The sequence below is a fragment of the Denticeps clupeoides genome, chromosome 9, assembly GCF_900700375.1.
Source record: "Denticeps clupeoides chromosome 9, fDenClu1.1, whole genome shotgun sequence".
Lineage (NCBI taxonomy): Eukaryota > Metazoa > Chordata > Actinopteri > Clupeiformes > Denticipitidae > Denticeps > Denticeps clupeoides.
In genome coordinates, this window is record NC_041715.1 from 19,906,144 (window position 1) to 19,926,285 (window position 20,142).

Below are 20,142 nucleotides of genomic sequence, written 5' to 3' on the forward strand. Positions count from 1 at the left end.
TCATTCTTGATTGGTCAGAAACTGCCCTCAGTTTTTGCCCGTTTTCTCCATGAACTCTCACATTATTGAGATCAGTGAAGATTAACACTTGCTTCTCTAAACACTTATTTTTAATGTAATTTACTGTCATGTAATGTAATTTAGATGAATTATTTGTTTTATTCTAATGTTGATCTAATGCTGATCATCCATCTTTTGTCAATGATTAGTTACACATCTAATTTCATAATGATTTTAATTTGTCCCAATATTTAAGGAAATGTTTGAACGTATTATGTGGCCATTGTGATTGTGAAAATGCCAAAAGTATTGAATGCATAGTTTAAGGTATAAGAATGATACAAACCGGATTCCAAAAAAGTTGGGACACTAAACACATTTTGAATAAAAACTGAATGCAATGATGTGGAGATGGCAAATGTCAATATTTTATTTGTAATAGAACGTAGATGACAGATCAAACGTTTAATCCGAAAAATTTCACGGTGTCAACAAATCCCCAAAAAGTTGGGACAAGGGCGTGTGATAAATGCTGTAAATGTAAATATGACGAGGCCGCCAGTGGGGGGCAGTATAACGCCATCTTGTCTGCGGGCGAACTATGAGCGGAGAAGAAGGCGGAGAGGAAGAAGCGCGCTGACCAGACGCCGGCTTCTTTTAAAAACGCCTCGGGGCTCACGTCGAGATTTGATTTTGGTTCGCGTCGCACCACGATGGAAATTGTTCGCTGTGACGTTCATGGTAATTGACGACATTTTTTCCGGCCTTGTTGACAGTTTGGCCCTCTTTACTGCTGATGGTCGCGCATCTGCTTCCTTTTTAAGGAGAGGTGTGTCTGCTGAAGACGGGCCTGAAAGAGGGACCAAACCAGGGCAAGTCGTTCTATCTGTGCCGCTCCAGGAGGAGCCCAGCGTGCGGGTTCACCTTACACACCGAGTACGTCTGGCCTGCAAATAATCATTTTCTCATTCAAGCCATGGAAACATTTATGTATAAATATAAATAATATTTATTTAGTAATATAAAAATAGTATTCTAAAATATTGTAAAGGTATAGAATAGTATTGAGAGTATATTTAAAACGATTCAAGTTCATTATTAATTAGCAGTTAATTCTGAAGAAGTGACATGGAGCGAACCTACCGTACACACCCTCAAACAGCGCGGAAATGTTCGGTCCTTACAAACAGTTTATATCAATAGACCAGACTTTAACAGGGTTTCTGTACTTCTGTTAGCATCTTAAATTAATCTTAAATTAAATTAGAGATTTTAGAAGAGGTGTTTTTTGCCTCTGTTTGACATGCTATGTGAGGTGACATGTGACATGCCTGTCATTTGTCCTCCAGCATTCCGCCCTCTCATTGTCTACTTCATGAAGACTCCATAGTGGAACTGCAGACACTCATTCAAAATGATCAGCAGAAATACAGGTATGTGTGAGAGCACAATTTTATTAAAAGTTTTTTTACTATTATTATTTGGGGCTTTAACTAATGTGTGTGTGTTTGTGGACTTTGGCGTGTGTCAGGTTGTATTTCCGCTGTGCAGCTGGGAAGACAGAAGGCCAAAAATGGTGTGGGAACATTCCATGGAATGCAGTAGAGGTGTCCATCTTCATCGAACCATTCTTTGATTACAAGTTATAAAAGAGTCGTATATTGTTTGCCTTCATCTTTTCATAATCGTACACTTTTGCATCAGAGAATTCCTCTTCCTTCGTTTGTAACTAATATGAGAGATTTTTCTGTTTCCTGCCCAGAAAAAGAGTGCTCTGACCGAAAAAAAAGAGCAGCCCTCCACATCCGCCTTTCCTGCGGTACGGAATCCGTTCAAGGCCGCAGCCAAAACTGAGATTTCACAGTGGAGAAGATTAAATGTGGCCGAGAGACGCGAAGAGGGTGCAGACCAGGAAAATAGGAAGAGCTTAAATAAAGAAGAGGAAAAAGAGAGCCGGGGTGAAGTCCCCAATAGCCATTGTACGGAAAAGGAGAATCACTCACAAGGCAACAAAGTGGAGTTGTGGAGAAATAAAGCCGTTCCTCCAGGCATGAAGATCAAGAAAAGATTATCAGATGACAAGGACCAGAAAACTTGTAGTGCGGCTGCATCTGAAGAACAAGAGAGGGTTTGCGATGACAACGCGGAGGATGCTGGGAAAGATAGTGCTGCCGTAGGCCGGCGGAAGGAGAACGTTGAGGAGCCATGTCCCACCTCCGGAGATGCGGAGAAGCCACAGTGCCAGCGCAGAGCGACAGGGGCGAGCGATTCGGACGATGACGTCCTGGTGGTGGCAGTGCAGCCCGCGTGCCGGCCGTCCCCGAGTGTCCCTGTGCAGAAGTCCCTCACCTGTTATCCTGGGTTCCAGCCTGCGTCTCAGTTCAGGCGGAAACAGGAGGACCCCTGGGTCCTACATAGCCAGCTTTCGGCGCAGCTCAAACAGAAAAAGGTGCAGTGAAGAGGTGAGCATCTAATCTTCCCCTCCTCACAACCCGGTTGACCGTGTGTGTGTTTTCTTTTAGGCCACTCTGTCAATGGTAGATGTCTCGGCTCTGCCTGATAAAGGGGACAGACTGAAAGCTCAGGTGAAGGAGCTGGAGGAAGCCCTGGAGGGCCTGAGCTTGGCCCATGTTGCAGAGCCAGGTGATGAGGGGGTCTGCTTAAAATCTGGTAGCTTCTTTTCCTCCTCACACTAGAACTGAAGCATTAACTAGCGGATATTTGGATAAACTGAACACTCTAGCAAGGCTGCACAGCTAATTCCACCGAATCGAGACAGAGATTGGAATTATGGGAAATGATTGCTTTGTAGACCTTGTCCTGGAGTCCAGAAATCTGATGATTGAGCATCTTCATGGCCGACATCCAAATTCAGACATGGAAACTATTCCGTGAAGCTCATACTGCATGTTTTTTTTCTTGTGGCTCCTGCCTGAGGAGGTTTGGAACTCCATTTTCTTTCTTGATGGTCTCGGGGCTCCAGTGTACGACCACATGTGACGTGAATTTTCAGTTCGGGGGAAAGAGTTTCCATAAACTCCCAACCCAACCTGACAAGACGTGTACATCTTTTAAAAGCCCGGCTGTCTTTGCGCACGCAACGAGTGCCAGACTACGGGTTAGAAAAAATAAATGTGGGGTTAAACGAACAATTGCCAGAGGCAGAGTAATGTGAGAGAAATTAAATGATTAAAAAGTACAAGTGGATCGGATAGTAAAAATTTAAAATGTGTCTCATCTCACCGATGTCTTTCAGTAATAAACAGCAGCAAACAGATCAGGCTGAGATTATAATCAAGTTCAAACCCCTAAAACACTAATTTCGATTTTCTTTTTATGTAATTTCAGCTCAGTGAAGCACTTTAAGCACCAACACATTTTAAATAAGCTACATTTCTTATTGAATTATGCTTCAAATAAAGAACTACGTTAACCAGATTGATAGTTAATCAAGTCAATATTGCCAACAGTACAGGCAAAAAGTTTGGACAAACCTTTTCATTCAATGTGTTTTCTTTATTTTCATGACCATTTACATTGGTAGATTCTAACTGAAGGCATCAAAAATGCGCACACTCCTGGCATTCTCTCGTTGAGCTTCAAGAGGTCGTCACCTGAAATGGTTTCCAACAGTCTTGAAGGAGTTCCCAGAGGTGTTTAGCACTTGTTGGCCCCTTTGCCTTCACTCTGCGGTCCAGCTCACCCCAAACCATCTCGATTGGGTTCAGGTCCGGTGACTGTGGAGGCCAGGTCTCCACTTTTTGTTAAGTACATAACTCCACATGTGTTCAATCTTAGTTTTGATGCCTTCAGTGAGAATCTACCAACGTAAATGTTCACGAAAACACATTGAATGAGAAGGTGGGTTCAAACCTTTGGCCTGTACCGTATATGTCCAACAATTTATTAAATTTGCAATGACAGTACTGGATCATTTACCAGTGAAGAAGGTTTGTTTGAGAAATGATTGCTAAAGTTTTAATGGTCAATGATAAGCTTTCGGTGAAAAGTGCTTTATGAAATCCAATTAGCTTATTTTCCCAGAGTATTACGTTTTCCACCCATTACGGCCGCTATACCTACGCCTGTGACAATCCTGTGCCAAACGTTTTCCATGTGAATGCGTCACTGCTGAATATTTAGTTATGGTGAGCACTTAATTGCCAATAAATTCCCAATTGAAATGTTCTCTTAATCTGCCTGTGTTAAAATAACTTTATTTCAGAGAAAAAGGATAAAAATACAGATTCTCCAGAGGACAAAATGATTTTCCCCAGCGCTCCCAATCCTTTTAGCCGACCTGGGGGCACAAAACTACTGGCTGCAGCACCCGCCCCTCACCAACAGTCAGCCTCGTCCAGCTCTATGGGACTTCACCTGGGATGTACTCAGATGTGTGGAGGTGTGGATTGACCTTAACTTTTACTTAATATTTGTTATAAATTATTAGAAGTGTGTCCTGTCCTGGCTTATTTTGTATTTCGTTTCTTTTGTCTATCCCTGTTTGACTTCCAGGATCCACTGAGAGGGAAGCGTTCTATGGGGGCAGGATGACCGAGAGCCGATTGCTGGCTGTACGCAACGCTACAACTGAGGCAATCGATCACCTGCACAATTCTTTAGAGTCGTGTCCTGATACAGAATCCGAGGCCCGCGATCCTACAGGAATCAAGGCAAGAGCCCGAACACAAATGTCTGGTACTGTCTGGAATCGGCTCCACTCCTCTGGTTTTTCACTGTACCTGTTAACCGGCTCTAATCAGCTCTATCAAGGGTCATCTGATATCCTATGACACAGCGTTACAAAATATATAACCAACACGGTAGCCTAAAATAGATGAAAAGGATCGTGAGCAAGCAGTGAAGTAAATATTCTTAAATGGGCTGTGCAGCGGTCAGGGACGTGGCCTTGCCCCTCCAAGGTTGTGAGTTTGAATCCTGGCTTAGACCTTGTGTGTGGAGTTTGCATGCTCTCCCTGTATTGGCCTGGGCTTCCTCCTGCACACTAAGTGGATTGGCTACTCTGACTTGCCTCATAGGTGTGCGAGAGAGTGAATGGTGTGTGTGTGTGTGTGTGTGTGTGTGTGTGTGTGTGTGTGTGTCCTGGAAAGGGAAATGACAGTTGAGGATAGTAAGTGATTGAGTGAATATTCTAAATGACTGGAAGGCCTTGTCAGATTACAGAGCTTGGGCACCACGGGCTGGTGGAATCAGTTCACGTCAATTTTACACAAATGTAATAATTTGCCTTTAAATAATTGTATTCCATAAATAAAACTAATGTGCCACATGTATGTAAGTATCCAGTTCATACCTGCATGTGCTGTGTGCTCATAATCTACATGTTTTGGTTTTGTTTTTTTACTGAGAACTTTTCCCACCAAAATCATGTCTAGTTGAGCAGGGGTGGCCTAGTGGTTAAGGAAACTGAACCGTAATCAGAAGGTCAAGTCACAAGCCACCAAGGTGCCACTGAGCAAAGCACTGTCCCCACACACTGCTCACCGTGCAGCCTTTCATGGCTGCCCACTGCTCACTAGGGGGAAATGCCGAGGACACGTGTTGTTGTGTCACAGTGTGCTGTGCTTGCTGTGATGACAATCATTTCACTTTCATTCCACTTTCAGTACACAAATACACACACACACACACACACACACACAACTTTCGCAGCTACTGGAGTTGTGTGTTGTGTTCAGGTCAAGTTACTGCCACACCAGAGGAGAGCCTTGGCCTGGCTTCTGTGGAGGGAGACCCAGAAACCTTGTGGAGGAATTCTTGGTAATTTTGGTTTCAACTTGTTGTACTGCTACTGAACCACTGGGTGGGGCTATAACAGTATAGTACAGTCATGGACAAATGTTTTGAGAATAAGGGAGTGGAAATAGTTTTTTTTGGTATTAAGTTCATTGCCATGGCAATTAAAATGATCACTCTTCATAACATTCTGGCATATATGCAAATTGACATAATAAAAAAACGGAAGCTGCAAACTTTGTGAACTTTTTGGTCACGACTGTACAGGGGTCGGCAACCTTTAACACTCAAAGGGCCATTTGGATCCGGTTTCCACAAACAACTGTTTACTTACCCCAGGAGGCTTCAGATTTTGAAACACTACTCTAATTGAACAAATCAGGCCGGGTGGGCAATCAGATTTCAAGAGGACATGCAATAAAATAAATTGCTAAAAATATGAACACTTCAATTATTATTTCTTTTACAAAGCCTCAGGGAGCCGCAGTGTAAGGGTGAAAGTGCCAGGGTTGCCAACTCCTGGTATAGTCTTTTCAATGCATTTTTATTACACTGTAATATAGATTTACATCAGTTAGTTATTACCTGATTACTTAAATTAGCTTATAAGAACAAAAATGAATGCTGGATAAAAAAGAAGTACGTTTTCCGATGTTTTCCTGTACATTTGTATACAGCGGATGATATGGGGTTGGGAAAGACCCTGAATATGATTGCACTTATTCTGGCACAGAAGAAAAATAAAGATGAAAAAGACACCAAGCTGGAAGGGTGGATCTCTAAAGACGGTAGTTACTGTCCCCACAACATGTTTATGTAGGAGTCGTTGAATGGTTGAAAAGTTCTGTTCTCTTTTCTTGCTTTCTTAGACATGTCAATGGTGCAATCACAAGGGACTTTGGTCGTCTGCCCAGCCTCCCTGGTGCATCACTGGAAGAAGGAGATTGAGAGGCACGTAAAGGATAGCCATCTGAGTGTCTACCTCTACCATGGGCCTAACCGCCTGAGAAATGCCAGAACGTAAGAGACAAGCAGACATATTTCTCACTCTAATCACTGCGTGTAGTACACTAAACCTCCATCTCAAAAAAGAGGCAGAACTCTCATTTCTATTCTCATTTTTCCTCCACTAAAAGTTCTTTGGTCCACAGTAACTGGGCAGTCACGCTGCTGCGTAGCTGAGAGCGAAACGGCGACCATAAACACTGACTGAAAATTTGATTATCTTCCAGTCTAGCAGAACATGATGTTGTGGTGACTACATACAGTCTTGTCTCCAAAGAGATCCCAGTTGAGAAAGAGGACTGTGAGAGACCACATCAAGAGGAAGTGGTAAGACTTGCTCTTTAATTTGTGAGCACGGCTGAGTGACATTTTCCGCACGTTTGGAATAGCCGAATAGAATCAATAGTAGTAATGTTAAAGACATTGGATACGTTTGCCTGCATTATTCCAAATCAATTTTGACATAATAAGATATAACAATACATATAATCCTCAGACAAAAGACACGGGCCCTCTTCTGCGTGTGGCCTGGAGCCGTGTCATACTGGATGAGGCTCACAACATCAAAAACCCTAAAGTTCAGACCTCTGTGGCTGTGTGCAAGCTGAGAGCTGCAGCGCGCTGGGCCGTCACTGGAACACCCATTCAGAACAACCTGCTGGACATGTACTCTCTCATCAGGTATGTGCACATAGAGCAGCAGCAAGCTGGATACTGTCCTCCTATACAGCCGGTCAGAAATTTGGGCATAGCAGCCAGCCAGACTGTTGCTAAACCACACTTAGCAGCATGTCACCATGAAAGAGCAACTTCAATCGATATCTTGCCAGGTAGTCTCTCTCTCTCTCTCTCTCTCTGTCTCTCTCTCTCAGTTCATTTCATTTCAAATGTCAGACGTACATTTATGTTAAAGCATTTTTTGTTAATGTTAGCAGAAAGACCCCGGCAATCTCCATAATAGACCCTGTAGCATTACTGAATATGAATAATGTTATTTGTCAGACAAAATATTGGAACATATATAAGTTGATCAAATGAAATGTGTACTTATGAAATATTATGCCTTGATCCTTTGTGTTCTTCATTTGCTCGATATTACAGCTGTATGTGGGCTTAAAAGCATGGTAAGGTGGTCAGGGCTGGTTTTATTAGTTTGACCCTTGACAAATTAAAATACGCTGTCATTTATACAAACCAGATTCCAAAAAACTTGGGACACTATACAAATCGTGAATAAAAACTGAATGCAATGATGTGGAGGTGCCAACTTCTAATATTTTATTCAGAATAGAACATAAATCACAGAAGAAAAAGTTTAAACTGAGAAAACGTATCAATTTAAGGGAAAATATATTGATTTAGTGAATGGTGTGTGTGGTGTCAACAAATCCCCAAAAAGTTGGGACAAGGACATTTTCACCACTATGTGGCATCTTCTCTTCTTCTTACAACACTCTACAGACGTCTGGGGACCAAGGAGACCAGTTTCTCAAGTTTAGAAATAGGAATGCTCTCCCATTCTTGTCTAATACAGGCCTCTAACTGTTCAATCGTCTTGGGCCTTCTTTGTCGCACCTTCCTCTTTATGATGCGCCAAATGTTCTCTCTAGGTGAAAGATCTGGACTGCAGACTGGCCATTTCAGTACCCGGATCCTTCTCCTACACAGCCATGATGTTGTGATTGATGCAGAATGTGGTCTGGCATTATCTTGTTGAAAAATGCAGGGTCTTCCCTGAAAGAGATGACGTCTGGATGGGAGCATCTGTTGTTCTAGAACCTGAATATATTATTCTGCATTGATGGTGCCTTTCCAGACATTCAAGCTGCCAATGCCACCTGCACTCATGCAACCCCATACCATCAGAGATGCAGGCTGAACTGAGCGTTGATAACAACTTGGGTTGCCCTTGTCCTCTTTGGTCCAGATGACATGGCGTCCAAAAAGAACCACAGAACTGTCTTCCATTTTGCCACACTCCATTTTAAATGATCCCTGGCCCAGTGAAAACGCCTGAGCTTGTGGATCTTGCTTAGAAATGGCTTCTTCTTTGCACTGTAGAGATTGAGCTGGCAACGGCGGATGGCACGGTGGATTGAGTTCACTGACAATGGTTTCTGGAAGTATTCCTGAGCCCATTCTGTGATTTCCTTACAGTAGCATTCCTGGTGTGTGGTGCAGTGTTGTTTAAGGACCTGGAGCTCACAGGCATCAGTATGGGTTTTACAGCTTTGACCCTTACGCACAGAGATTGTTCCAGATTCTCTGAATTTTCGAATGATGTTATGCACAGTTGATTATAGATGCAAAGTCTTTGCAATTTTTCACTGGGTAACACCTTTCTGATATTGCGCCACTATCTTTCTGCGCAACATTGTGGGAATTGGTGATCCTCTACCCATCTTGGCTTCTGAGAGACACTGCCACTCTGAGAAGCTCTTTTTATACCCAATCATGTTGCCTATTGACCTAATTAGTGTTAATTGGTCTTCCAGCTCTTCGTTATGCTCAAATGTACTTTTTCCAGCCTCTTATTGCTACTTGTCCCAACTTTTTTGGGATTTGTTGACACCGTGAAATTTTTAATCAACACATTTTTCAGATTAAACGTTTGATCTGTCATCTACATTCTATTACAAATAAAATATTGACATTTGTCATCTCCACATCATTGCATTCAGTTTTTATTCACAATTTATTAAGTGTCCCAACTTTTTTGGAATCCGGTTTGTATCATTCTTATATCTTAAACTATGCATTCAATACTTTTGGCATTTTTCACAATCACTACCCAATTTATTGGCCAACCTGATTGTACCAGCATGCTTTGCACAGTCATTGGTTTTGCAGAATATAATGCAGCCCCATATTCAATGAATCATCCACCGACTTGTTTGCCCGGTAGGCCAACTGCAGAGGATTCAGTTGGTGTCCTGTAATGGCCACATAATACGTTCAAACATTTCCTTAAATATTGGGACAAATTTAAATCATTATGAAATTAGATGTGTAACTAATCATTGACAAAACAAGATGGATGATCAGCATTAGATCAACATTAGAATAAAAAAAAGAATACAAAAAATAATTCATCTAAATTACATTACATGACAGTAAATTACATTAAATATAAGTGTTTAGAGAAGCAAGTGTTAATCTTCACGGAGCACAATAATGTGAGAGTACGTGGAGAAAACGGTCAACGAACCACGATCTGACTGAGGGCAGTTTCTGACCAATCAAGAATGAGTGGGCGGGGCTGGCTTGCAACCTGCAATGAGGCATAGTTTACATTTTACATTTACAGCATTTATCAGGCTCCCTTATCCAGCGCGACATACAATCAGTAGTTACAGGGACAGTCCCCCCCCTGGAGCAACTTAGGGTTAAGTTTCTTGCTCAGGGACACAATGGTAGTAAGTGGGATTTGAACCTGGGTCTTCTTGTTCATAGGCAAGTGTGTTACCCACTGGGCCACTACCACCCTAGTTGGGTTGGAACTAGGGGTGAAAGGAAATGTGCTGTTAAATGAGAGGGTTGGTGTAAATAGTTGAATGTTACATGTTGAGATGTGTGTTACATGGGGGTTAAACACAAGTCCGTCTCCATTGCATAGTGCCAGAGAATAAGAGCAGCCGCGTTCCCGTTATTCTGCGAGCAAAAAGTGGGTTTATTGTACTATTGACGCCGCCTCCCCTGTTACAAATTTACATTTACGACATTTGGCAGACGCCCTTATCCAGAGAGACTTTTAACGTTACCATCGATGAAGAGATCAATTCCGGTTCACTAGGACCCCCAACTATGAATACAATCTTTTTATTCACTTGTTGTAGATTCTGTATACAAGTTCGACAATAAGAAAGGTACAAGTTCTTTAAAGAGGAAGGTCTTGAGCTGCCGTTTTAAAATACTCAGTGACTGAGCTGTTCTGACCTCGAGGGGAAGTTCATTCCACCACTGAGGGGCCAAGACTGAGAAGAGTCTAGGTGAAGCTCTTCCTTTTACCTTCAGAGATGGAGGGACCAGGTGAAGGAACGTAGCAGAGGGGTGGTGTGGGAGAATTTGGGAAGGTTGAAGATCAGTATGAATTGTAGAGGTTGGATGGTACTTAGAGGTTGACCAGCTAGAAGGGAGTTACAGTAGTCTAGTCGTGAGGTTACTAAGGACTGAACCAGTAGTTGGGTGGCCTGGGTTGACAGATAAGGGCGGAATCGTCTGATATTGTAGAGAAGGAATCTACATGAGCGGGAAAGATTGCTGATGTGAGTTGAGAAGGAGAGTTGGTTGTCTATTGTTACTCCAAGGTTGCGGGCTGTTGTAGAAGGAGAGAGCTGTGAGTTGTCCAGGTAAATAGAAAGATCCTGATGTGGTGAAGAATCTGCTGGAATTAATGTTAGTTCAGTTTTGGTGGGATTGATTTGGAGGTGATTGGCTGCCATCCAAGACGTGATGTCTGTTAGACATGCAGAGATTTTGGAAGCAGCATGTAGATCAGAGGGAGGATAGGAGAAGATGAGTTGGGTGTCGTCAGCATAGCAGTGGTAGGATAATCCATGTGAGGAAATTACCTCACCAAGTGATCTCATGTAGAGGGAGAAAAGGAGAGGACCTAGCACTGAGCCTTGAGGGACACCAGTGGAGAGTCTATGTGAGGTAGAGGTGGCTCCTTTCCAAGTCACTTGGTAAGATTGCTCATCAAGGTAGGAAGCAAACCACTGCCATGCTGAGCCCTCAATTCCAAGCCTCTTCAGGATTGACGAGAGTCTTGTGGTTAATGGTGTCAAATGCTGCAGAGAGGACGAGGAGAATAAGTACAGATGACAGTTTTGCCAATCTGGCCGCATGTAGCTGCTCGGTAACAGCCAGAAGGGCCGTCTCAGGAGAATGAGCTGTTCTGAAGCCAGACTGGTTAGGATCCAGGAGGTTGTTCTGTGATGGATGGAAAGCTCCTATTTCATCCAGAATGAGCAGCAAGTGTTTTTTCCTCCCACTTCAGCGAAAGCTTGCTACGTTATTGTAATGTGTGCATGCAGACGGATCTTTTGCCTTATGTCATTTTAAAACCATATATTTATGGACAATATGATTCCAGATGTATCCAGATATATATATATATATATATATATATATATATAAAAAATATATATAGGTGAGTGTGTGTGTGTGTGTGTCTCTCTCTATATATATATTATTTTATTTTTATTTTATTTTTTTATCAGCAGACACTCAGCAGTGGTCAGACATTGTGGATCCGAACAAAACAGTGCCGGATATCAAGTCGTTTATTTATTTAAATGTTACTTTCCCGTATTCCTTCATATCAGGAGGGAACTGGTGTGTGTAATATATTCTGTTTGCTTTGATTATCAGGTTCTTGAGATGCTCGCCTTTTGATGAGTATAAGCTATGGAAGGCTCAGGTGGACAATGGCTCTAAGCGAGGAGGAGAGAGACTTAACATCTTGACCAGAACACTTCTGCTGCGGCGCACTAAAGACCAGATGGATTCCACTGGCAAACCTCTGGTACAAAAGAGTAAAGAAAGCAAGAATACGTTTAACATACACATGCATATATATAAAACGGAAAATCTGTGTGGGCTACAAATTACATCACACACTGCTTCATTTCAATCCAAGGTGGCTTTGCCTGATCGGAAATGTGTGGTTCACCGAATAAAGCTGTCTGAGGATGAGCAGTCCATTTACGACGTGGTCTTTGCACAGTCCAGGTATCCAGCATGATTGCCTTAGGCCTTTTTACATTAAAAACATTTGACTGCCCAGTTGAATGGTTATGGCTTTTCATGGCTGTATTACCAATTAAAGAAAAATTTCTCTGTCAGATCTACCCTTCAGTCATACCTAAAGAGACATGAAGGGGGAGATCTTCAAAAAGCATCAAGTGGCAATCCTTTTGATCAAGGTAAAGGTAATAAAGTTGTTTGCTGGTTTTACTTGGCTAATAAATATATTTGCATTCATACAAACATGCATTGTTTTAGCTCCATGTATTCGGCAGTGTTTGATTGTCATGTAAAGCTTCTGCTTGCTAAACATTTGAAGCGTGTGTGTCTTACCGGCAGTCGCACGCGAGTTTGGAGTTTCCCAGCAGGGCCGTGCATCACCCACCGAGCCGCCTCAGGCGTCCAGTGCAGTGCACATCCTGTCCCTGCTGCTGCGCCTCAGACAGTGTTGCTGCCACCCATCCTTGCTCCGAAAGGTAATGAACTTTCTTTTTCAAGGGACTATGGCAGTGGCTAAGATTCTGACAAGCCCTGTGAATCTATGCAAACCTCAAATATTTATGTAAAATGTATATTTTTGTTACTAAGACACGCAATGCCTTTGTTACTATTACATTCCATTTTTGCTTGCATATTTCACATATTTACTTCCCACAGACCCTGGATCAGTCTGAGATGCAGGGTGATGGAATCACCCTGACATTAGAGGAACAGCTGAATGCCCTGTCGCTTTCAGAGGCTTCCGGGCCCAAAACGACAGTCACACTGAATGGCTCCAGATTTTCTTCAAAGCTCTTTGAAGAGACATGGGAGAGCACAAAGGTGATTTTACACGTCACTACTGTTATAGGCACATTATCGGGTCAGGTTAATAAGGGGCCAGTTTACTTGTTTAAGTCGTTTAAATTAGAATTTTTAAACTGTATCTGCTCTAGACCATTGAGCAATGGTCATTTTTTGTTCCTTTAATACATTGTTTCTGATGAAGTAATGAATTTTGTAATAGAATTTTGTTTTGATTTTATTTTATTGTTTGCGTACTAATATCATGTTCTTGTGGCAGTGGTGGGTAAGGAAAGAGACCCGTAATCGGAAGGTTGCCGGTTCGAATCCCGAACCACCAAGGTGCCACTGAGCAAAGTGCCCCCAGACACTGCTCCCCAGACGCCTTTTACGGCTGCCCACTGCTCCCCAGGGGGATGGGTTAAAAGCAGAGACCACATTTCAGCACTGCTGTGCTGTGGTGTGTCATGTGACAACTAATCACTTTCACTTCACTTTTAGATATTGGCTATTCTCAATGAGCTGAAGGAGATCAGGAATAATCAGAAAAGGTATGGTCTTAAATACATTGTAGTACATATTTCTAGTGCACTAGATAATGCTCCAAGGCCTTACCAGTGACTGGGGGCTGTCATTTCCCAGTGCTGTAAGGTGGGAGTGTTCACAAAAGTATAAAGAATAAAGAGTTAGTTATCTGTCTTGGAAAGGAGGAGCTAACTATGCACTCAGCCCTTGTTTATGTGAAATTGTTTCTGAATATCTGAATGCTTTGAATGCACAATATTAACTTTTTTTTTTCTTTTATCAAAAACCTGTCTGATTACTTAATAAATATAGGTCTTAAATTTTACTTCTTGAAACTTGCATTTTCATAAACCAAGGACACCGTTTTTAGACTAGAACTAAGCACAGCAAAGACCAACATGCACATGATTTGAAGCATTCTGATTTGCAGACTTTTAAATACGACATTAATGTGTAAGAATGAAGTTCTGTGCTGCGAAGGGTCCAGCAGTTGCCATGACAGTTAATCACGTTGCATTGATGTCCCAGTGGGATAGACAATCAGTTCATATTTCAGTGTTATGCTACAGTTTTAGTGAATACTGAACCAACTTTGCAAAAATATGCGCAATATCTCTCAGATAAATTGTGATTAGATATTTTCTTGAAATCGTTCAGCCCTAGTTGAAGTGGTTAAAACAGTTTTATTTCCGTGTTGATCAAAGTGTATGATTGCAGTGTGATCGTGTCTCAGTGGACCAGCATGTTGAACACAGTGGCTGTCCACCTGAAGAGATTGGACTTGAGTTTTGCAGTTATTGATGGCACAGTCAACCCCAAGCGCCGTATGGACTTGGTAGAGGAGTTCAACACAAACCCCAAACAACCACAGGTTGGTGCAGAGGATTTCATCTCAGTTTAAATTTAAGACTGCTGTTGTATTTGTATTTCGACCATATAAAACACTTGCATTATTCAGTACCTGTTTCACAGGTGATGCTAGTGTCTTTGTGTGCTGGGGGAGTGGGGATCAATCTTATTGGTGGGAATCACCTCTTCCTTATAGACATGCACTGGTGAGTGTGACTCAGCTCCTTGATTGATTTTTATAAAATTGTGAGTAAACCCAGCGGCTTCTAAATTTGGACGTCCCTGTATTTGTAGGAACCCAGCCCTGGAGGACCAGGCCTGTGACCGCATCTACAGAGTGGGACAAAAACACAATGTCATTATCCACAGGTAAGGATAAAACATTGAGTATTAAATTTGTCAGCTGTACAGAAAATGTGCTTTTGGGTTTTTTTTTCTTTTCAGTTGTCTACAGCATTTATGTTGAATATGCCAGTTCTGCTTTTGTAACAGGATACATGCAATCATGATGTCATGATGCAGGCAAAGTTCATACCGACAGTGACAGTTTGTCAGTGACTGCCAGTTCTGAGTAGGCTATTTCTCCTATGTTATTTTTTTTTCTCATCCCTTTCTTCAGGTTTGTATGTGAACAGACAGTGGAAGACAAAATATCTTCTCTCCAGGAGAAAAAGAAGGAGTTGGCTCAGAAGGTGTTGACCGGTACAGGGACGTCCTTCACCAAGCTCACATTGGCTGACCTTAGGATCATCTTTGGTGTCTAAGCGGTTTGAAAAAATGGCTGAAGTAGGAATGTGAGTGGTGACAATGAGGATGTCTTGAATCTCTAAATGTATTTAATACAAATAAAGTTTTTTTTTTTTTTTATGTTCTCTTAAATTGTCTTGAACATGTTATGAAATCATATGCAACCTGTACTGAAATTAAATCTACCTAGCTCAAACCAGTACAAAGCTTTAAAAGAAAGACCTCCACATTCCTGTCAAATAGGTGTTGTAGGGATTAACCAGATTGGCGTTTGGTTAATCCACCATGAAGACTTCCTCAGTATAAAAAAAATCATTCCACAGGAACCAAAGACATAGAATAGACATACATGGACAAAGTAAAACACGCACACAGCTCAAGCAGATCATGGCAGAAGGCTAACGAGAGACCGCCAACGATGGAAATATTCCACCTCTATGGGAGAGGAGATTTGCAGAGCTTGCAGAAAAACTGTTGCAGCCGAAGGATCCAACACTTATTGCACCATCCTGAGATCATCATGTGGACATGTACAAGCAATTTAAATTTTTAGGTCTTTAACATAAAACTAAAGTTTTACATTTACATTTTACATTCTGTAAAATGGCATGCAACAAGTGGATGTTGCACTTGTCACAAAAGGTCAATGAGAAGTGTTAAAACGTGAACCTTTTGTGATGAATGGACATCACAAAGCCTATGAATTAATAATATGATATGTGCTAAAAATTATACTGGTTCAAATTTGTTTGGCCAGTATAAACATAAGTTTAAAGTTTTGATTGAGTGTTCTCTGAGAGAGTGTCAATTTTCAAAGTCATGGCATGAATGTGACTGGATAATCAGGATCCAATCGACAACACTTTATTTCCCTTATAGTCCAATAGCACCAGGAAAAACATTGGGACGGAGTGAGTAACCGACATTGCTGACATTACATTTAAGAGTATTTATTGGTTTAGAGACAAAAAATGTCATGTCCATTACAACGGTCTGAAGGGGTTCTCTTTCAGGCATTAGTTTCTGTATTTCACTATTATTCTGTATATATTCACTATTTCACGCGTCGTTCCTCAGAAGCACTATTCCAATACGGCAGTCCTGACTGGCTGTCACCGTCCCGAGTATAAATACCGTGATGCTGGATCACTGCTTCAGAAGAAACTTACCCCAACCTTGGCGGCCGCGGCCGGAAAGACTGCCTCAACTGTTGTGATATTTGGGGCCTGTTTGAAATCTGACTGTTATGATAGTGACAGTATATGATATAGGAAGCATGACAAGCATGTAAAACAAGTCCAAATTAGTAGTGTGTGTGTGTGTGTGGCCTCCACGTGCCTGTATGACTTCCCTACAATGCCTGGGCATGCTCCCGGTTAGGTTGTGGATGGTCTCCTGAAGGATCTCCTCCAATCCTGGACAATCTGTGGTGCAACGTGGTGTTGGTGGATGGAGAAAGACATAATGGATTTTTCCAACCCTACAACTGTAGGACTTATTATTATATTGTACAAATCATCGCCAGCCCTGCACTGACACCATTAGCAGGCTCACTCTACCCTGGAAGGGGGTCCCTCTCTGTATCACTCCTTCCCAAGGTTTCTTCCTTTCTTTTTTCTCTCTCCTAGTTTTTTTCTGTGGAGTTTTTTGTTGTGTCAAGTGTGGGGGGTGTCAACTGTAGGGCTTGTCAAAGCCCATTGAGACATACTGTATGGGATTTTGGGCTATGTAAGAAATAAATCTTGTTGTTGTTGATGTTCCAGATGTGCTCAATTGGATACAGGTATGAGGAACGAGAATGGCAATTAAAAAAAAAAGCTTATAAAGTAAACTAAACTATACTAACTAAAACTTAAATACTGTACAGACTATGTACAATGAACAAGGACAAACAGGACAACATCATGTAGGATGCTTGTAAGTGGAATGTTGGATATTTCAAACAAAACACAAAAGACAAGACAAACACGCAAAATGAGCAGAAATTTGCAAAAAGAGTTTTTTTGATGATGTGGTTTGAACTGTACTGTGCAGCACAGTTGTCTGTCAGCAGAGTGAACAGCAGTGGGCTGAGCAGCATCCCTGTGGGGAACCTGTGTTCATTCTGAGGAACTTGGAGGAGCTATTTCCTAGGAAGTCCAAGATCCAGCTGCAGAGTGGAGAGCTTATTCCCAGCAGGTCCAACCACCTGCTGAAGTGACAAGACTGTGAACCAGAATGGCAGTAGTCAGCTCCGCCCATAACAGGAAGTGTGACCACGTCCGATGTGGCTGGAGACGATGCACTGCAGGAATTGTCCCAGCAGCTGGTTGGCACTCTCTGCCTGGCTGTTGGTCTGGAGGTGATTCGATGGCAGTTGTGGCAGAGGACGGAGGGCCAGGCAGGGCGACCAGGTGGATGACCTTGAAGAACCGGTCCACGATGGTCAGGGTGGTGTAAAGGCCCTGGCAGACCGGTGACAAAATCCTAAGAAAGATGGGTCCAGTGACGTTGTGGAACTGGTAAGGGACAGAGGGACCCGATCAGTTGTGAGGTGGTGTTCTTGGACCTGGCACACACCTCATAGCCCTCAACGTATTCCTAGACATCTTTGGCCAGAGAAGGGCACCAGAACACCCGGCAAATGAAGGAGAGGGTCCGTGGCTCTGGTAGAGACCGGTATGGGTAATGAAGGCGGTTTGCACTCATCGCCCTCTTGGATGCAGTTCAGATTGTAGGTCGTTCGGAGGTCCAGCTTGGTGTAGTAGGCTGCGCTCAATGGTGATTTTGGAGAGACCGCGGTAGTCGATGCAAGGCCTTAACCTATTAACCTTTAAACTGAGCAGAGAAAGAAAGTTCTTTAGTGCAGTTCTTTAGCATATGCTGATAATCAGAACATAATAAAGAACTGCACTAAAGAACTTTCTCTCTCTGCTCAGGCAAAGTTGAACGATTTCACCTTTTTAATTGGCTGTCTTTAAAAAGTACCACCACCATGTGGGTAGAGCAAAAAAGTCTTTTTGCATTTACAGTCTCACACTGATCTATTTAAACAATATTTTGTACTAAATAAAAAAAATGGAATTAAGGGTGAAGTTTGACAAATGCTTAAAATATAAAGAATCTTTGGACCAACTGGAGGAGATACGCACATGTTTAAAGGAGACACCAGTGAATGCTATAGTTCAAGCAGGCATCTTCGGACACAACGATTACTTCATATATTTGGTGGAGCAAAACCGTGATCTATTGTACAATACCTGGATAGCAACCGAATATATTTAACTGAGAGCAAATGAAATAATGCTGGAAACCCACATCATGCAGGGATTCGTATAAAGAATAGAAGAACTGCAGCCCCAGACTTTATACTCACTTTTGCAAAACCACAAAGAAGAATCTTTGCCAACTGAACTCTATGCAGTGTAATTTATGTTGGAAAGGAAGATCATCTGGGCCTTGGTCAAAATGCTGTGCTATGGATGTGACCCGATCTGGACTTTGAAATTAGTCCTGGGAGAGATATGGCATAGTTATAGCTTTGACATAAATTATGCTAGAGACCTGAAATATGCCTGCTTGGACCTCTCGCTTATGTTCACTTACCAGTCTCATTTATCATGTATGAAGAAGATGGAAGAGCATCGGGACATCTGGATACAATTAGTGGGAGAGGACAGGTTACTGTACCTCACTGGGAAGAGTCCTGGGCCACCGAAGCTTCTCACCATGCAGAAACTCCTTTAGTGCCCTTACTTCAATGATTTTTGCCAACTGTAATGTCCCTTCTCCGATTTCATGAACCCAAATCCAAAAAATCTCATTATTTTCCAGGGCAGTATTAATTCCATTGCTCACCAAGGGTGATGGTTAAAAGCAGAGGACCCATTTCGTTGTGTGCACCGTTTACTGTGCTGCAGTGTTTCACAATGATAATCACTTCACTTTCATGTTTTATGAACGAGCAGACTATGTTTATTGTCAAACCCGGCCAAAGGTTCCTTATTATTTGTCTGCTACACAATCAAGGTGGGAGACACCAGAGAAATAAATTGAATCCAGTATGTGACCTTTGGAGTAAGTAGGAACCAGGGCTCGCATAGCACTCAGGGCAACATGTAAAATCTCTTGTTAAAAGATTGTCAATTTTTTAAAACCCTGAGAGTATTACATAATTTGGCGTAATATTGGAGAGTTGTGTAAGAAAAGCAGCAAAGTCATTTAAAAAGTCAGTAATAGTTTTTCTTTTTAAGAAATAAATAAAGAATAACAAACGATTATTTAATCATTTATTAGCACAATTATATGCTGATAATCAGCACATAATAAAGAACAGCACTAAAGAACTTTTTCTTTCTTCTGAGGCAAAGTTTAAATGTCCATCCTGGACAGATTTCACCTTTTTAATTTGCTTGTCTTTAAAAAAATACCCAAGCCATGTGGGTAGAGCAAACAAAGTCTTGCATTTGCAGTTTCACACTCATCTATTTAAAAAATATTTTCTACTGAATAAAAAAATGGAATTAAGACAGCAGTTTACAGCTTACTTAATACACAAGGAGTCTTCGGGCCAACTGGAGGAGTTACGCGCATGTTTAGACGACACACCCTTTGATGCTACACTTCAAGCAACCTTCTACAGACACAATGATTACTTCATGTATTTGGTGGAGCAAAACCGTGATCTATTGTAAAATGCCTGGATAGCAACTGAATATCTTTAATAGAGAGCAAATGAAGGTATGATGG

The 20,142-nt window shown here is 41.9% G+C and overlaps 1 protein-coding gene across 2 annotated transcripts; it reads left to right on the forward strand.

The window, feature by feature from the left end:
• The first annotated feature begins 603 nt into the window (after window positions 1-603).
• ttf2 (transcription termination factor, RNA polymerase II) lies at window positions 604-15,534 on the forward strand. 2 transcript variants are annotated; one of them, XM_028992157.1, is made up of 23 exons: window positions 604-741; window positions 825-936; window positions 1,350-1,433; window positions 1,532-1,607; window positions 1,763-2,449; window positions 2,523-2,643; window positions 4,226-4,402; window positions 4,516-4,673; window positions 5,700-5,781; window positions 6,435-6,545; window positions 6,627-6,777; window positions 6,990-7,089; window positions 7,259-7,443; window positions 12,136-12,289; window positions 12,404-12,495; window positions 12,610-12,695; window positions 12,850-12,986; window positions 13,168-13,332; window positions 13,795-13,844; window positions 14,536-14,689; window positions 14,791-14,873; window positions 14,962-15,036; window positions 15,287-15,534. In XM_028992157.1, the coding sequence occupies exons 1-23, from the start codon at window positions 714-716 to the stop codon at window positions 15,429-15,431; spliced, it is 3,213 nt and encodes a 1,070-aa protein (XP_028847990.1). In that variant the 5' UTR covers window positions 604-713; the 3' UTR covers window positions 15,432-15,534. The 2 variants fall into 2 exon arrangements, with proteins under 2 accessions (XP_028847990.1, XP_028847991.1); XM_028992158.1 differs by having other exon boundaries at window positions 12,610-12,689.
• Window positions 15,535-20,142: the final 4,608 nt, after the last annotated feature.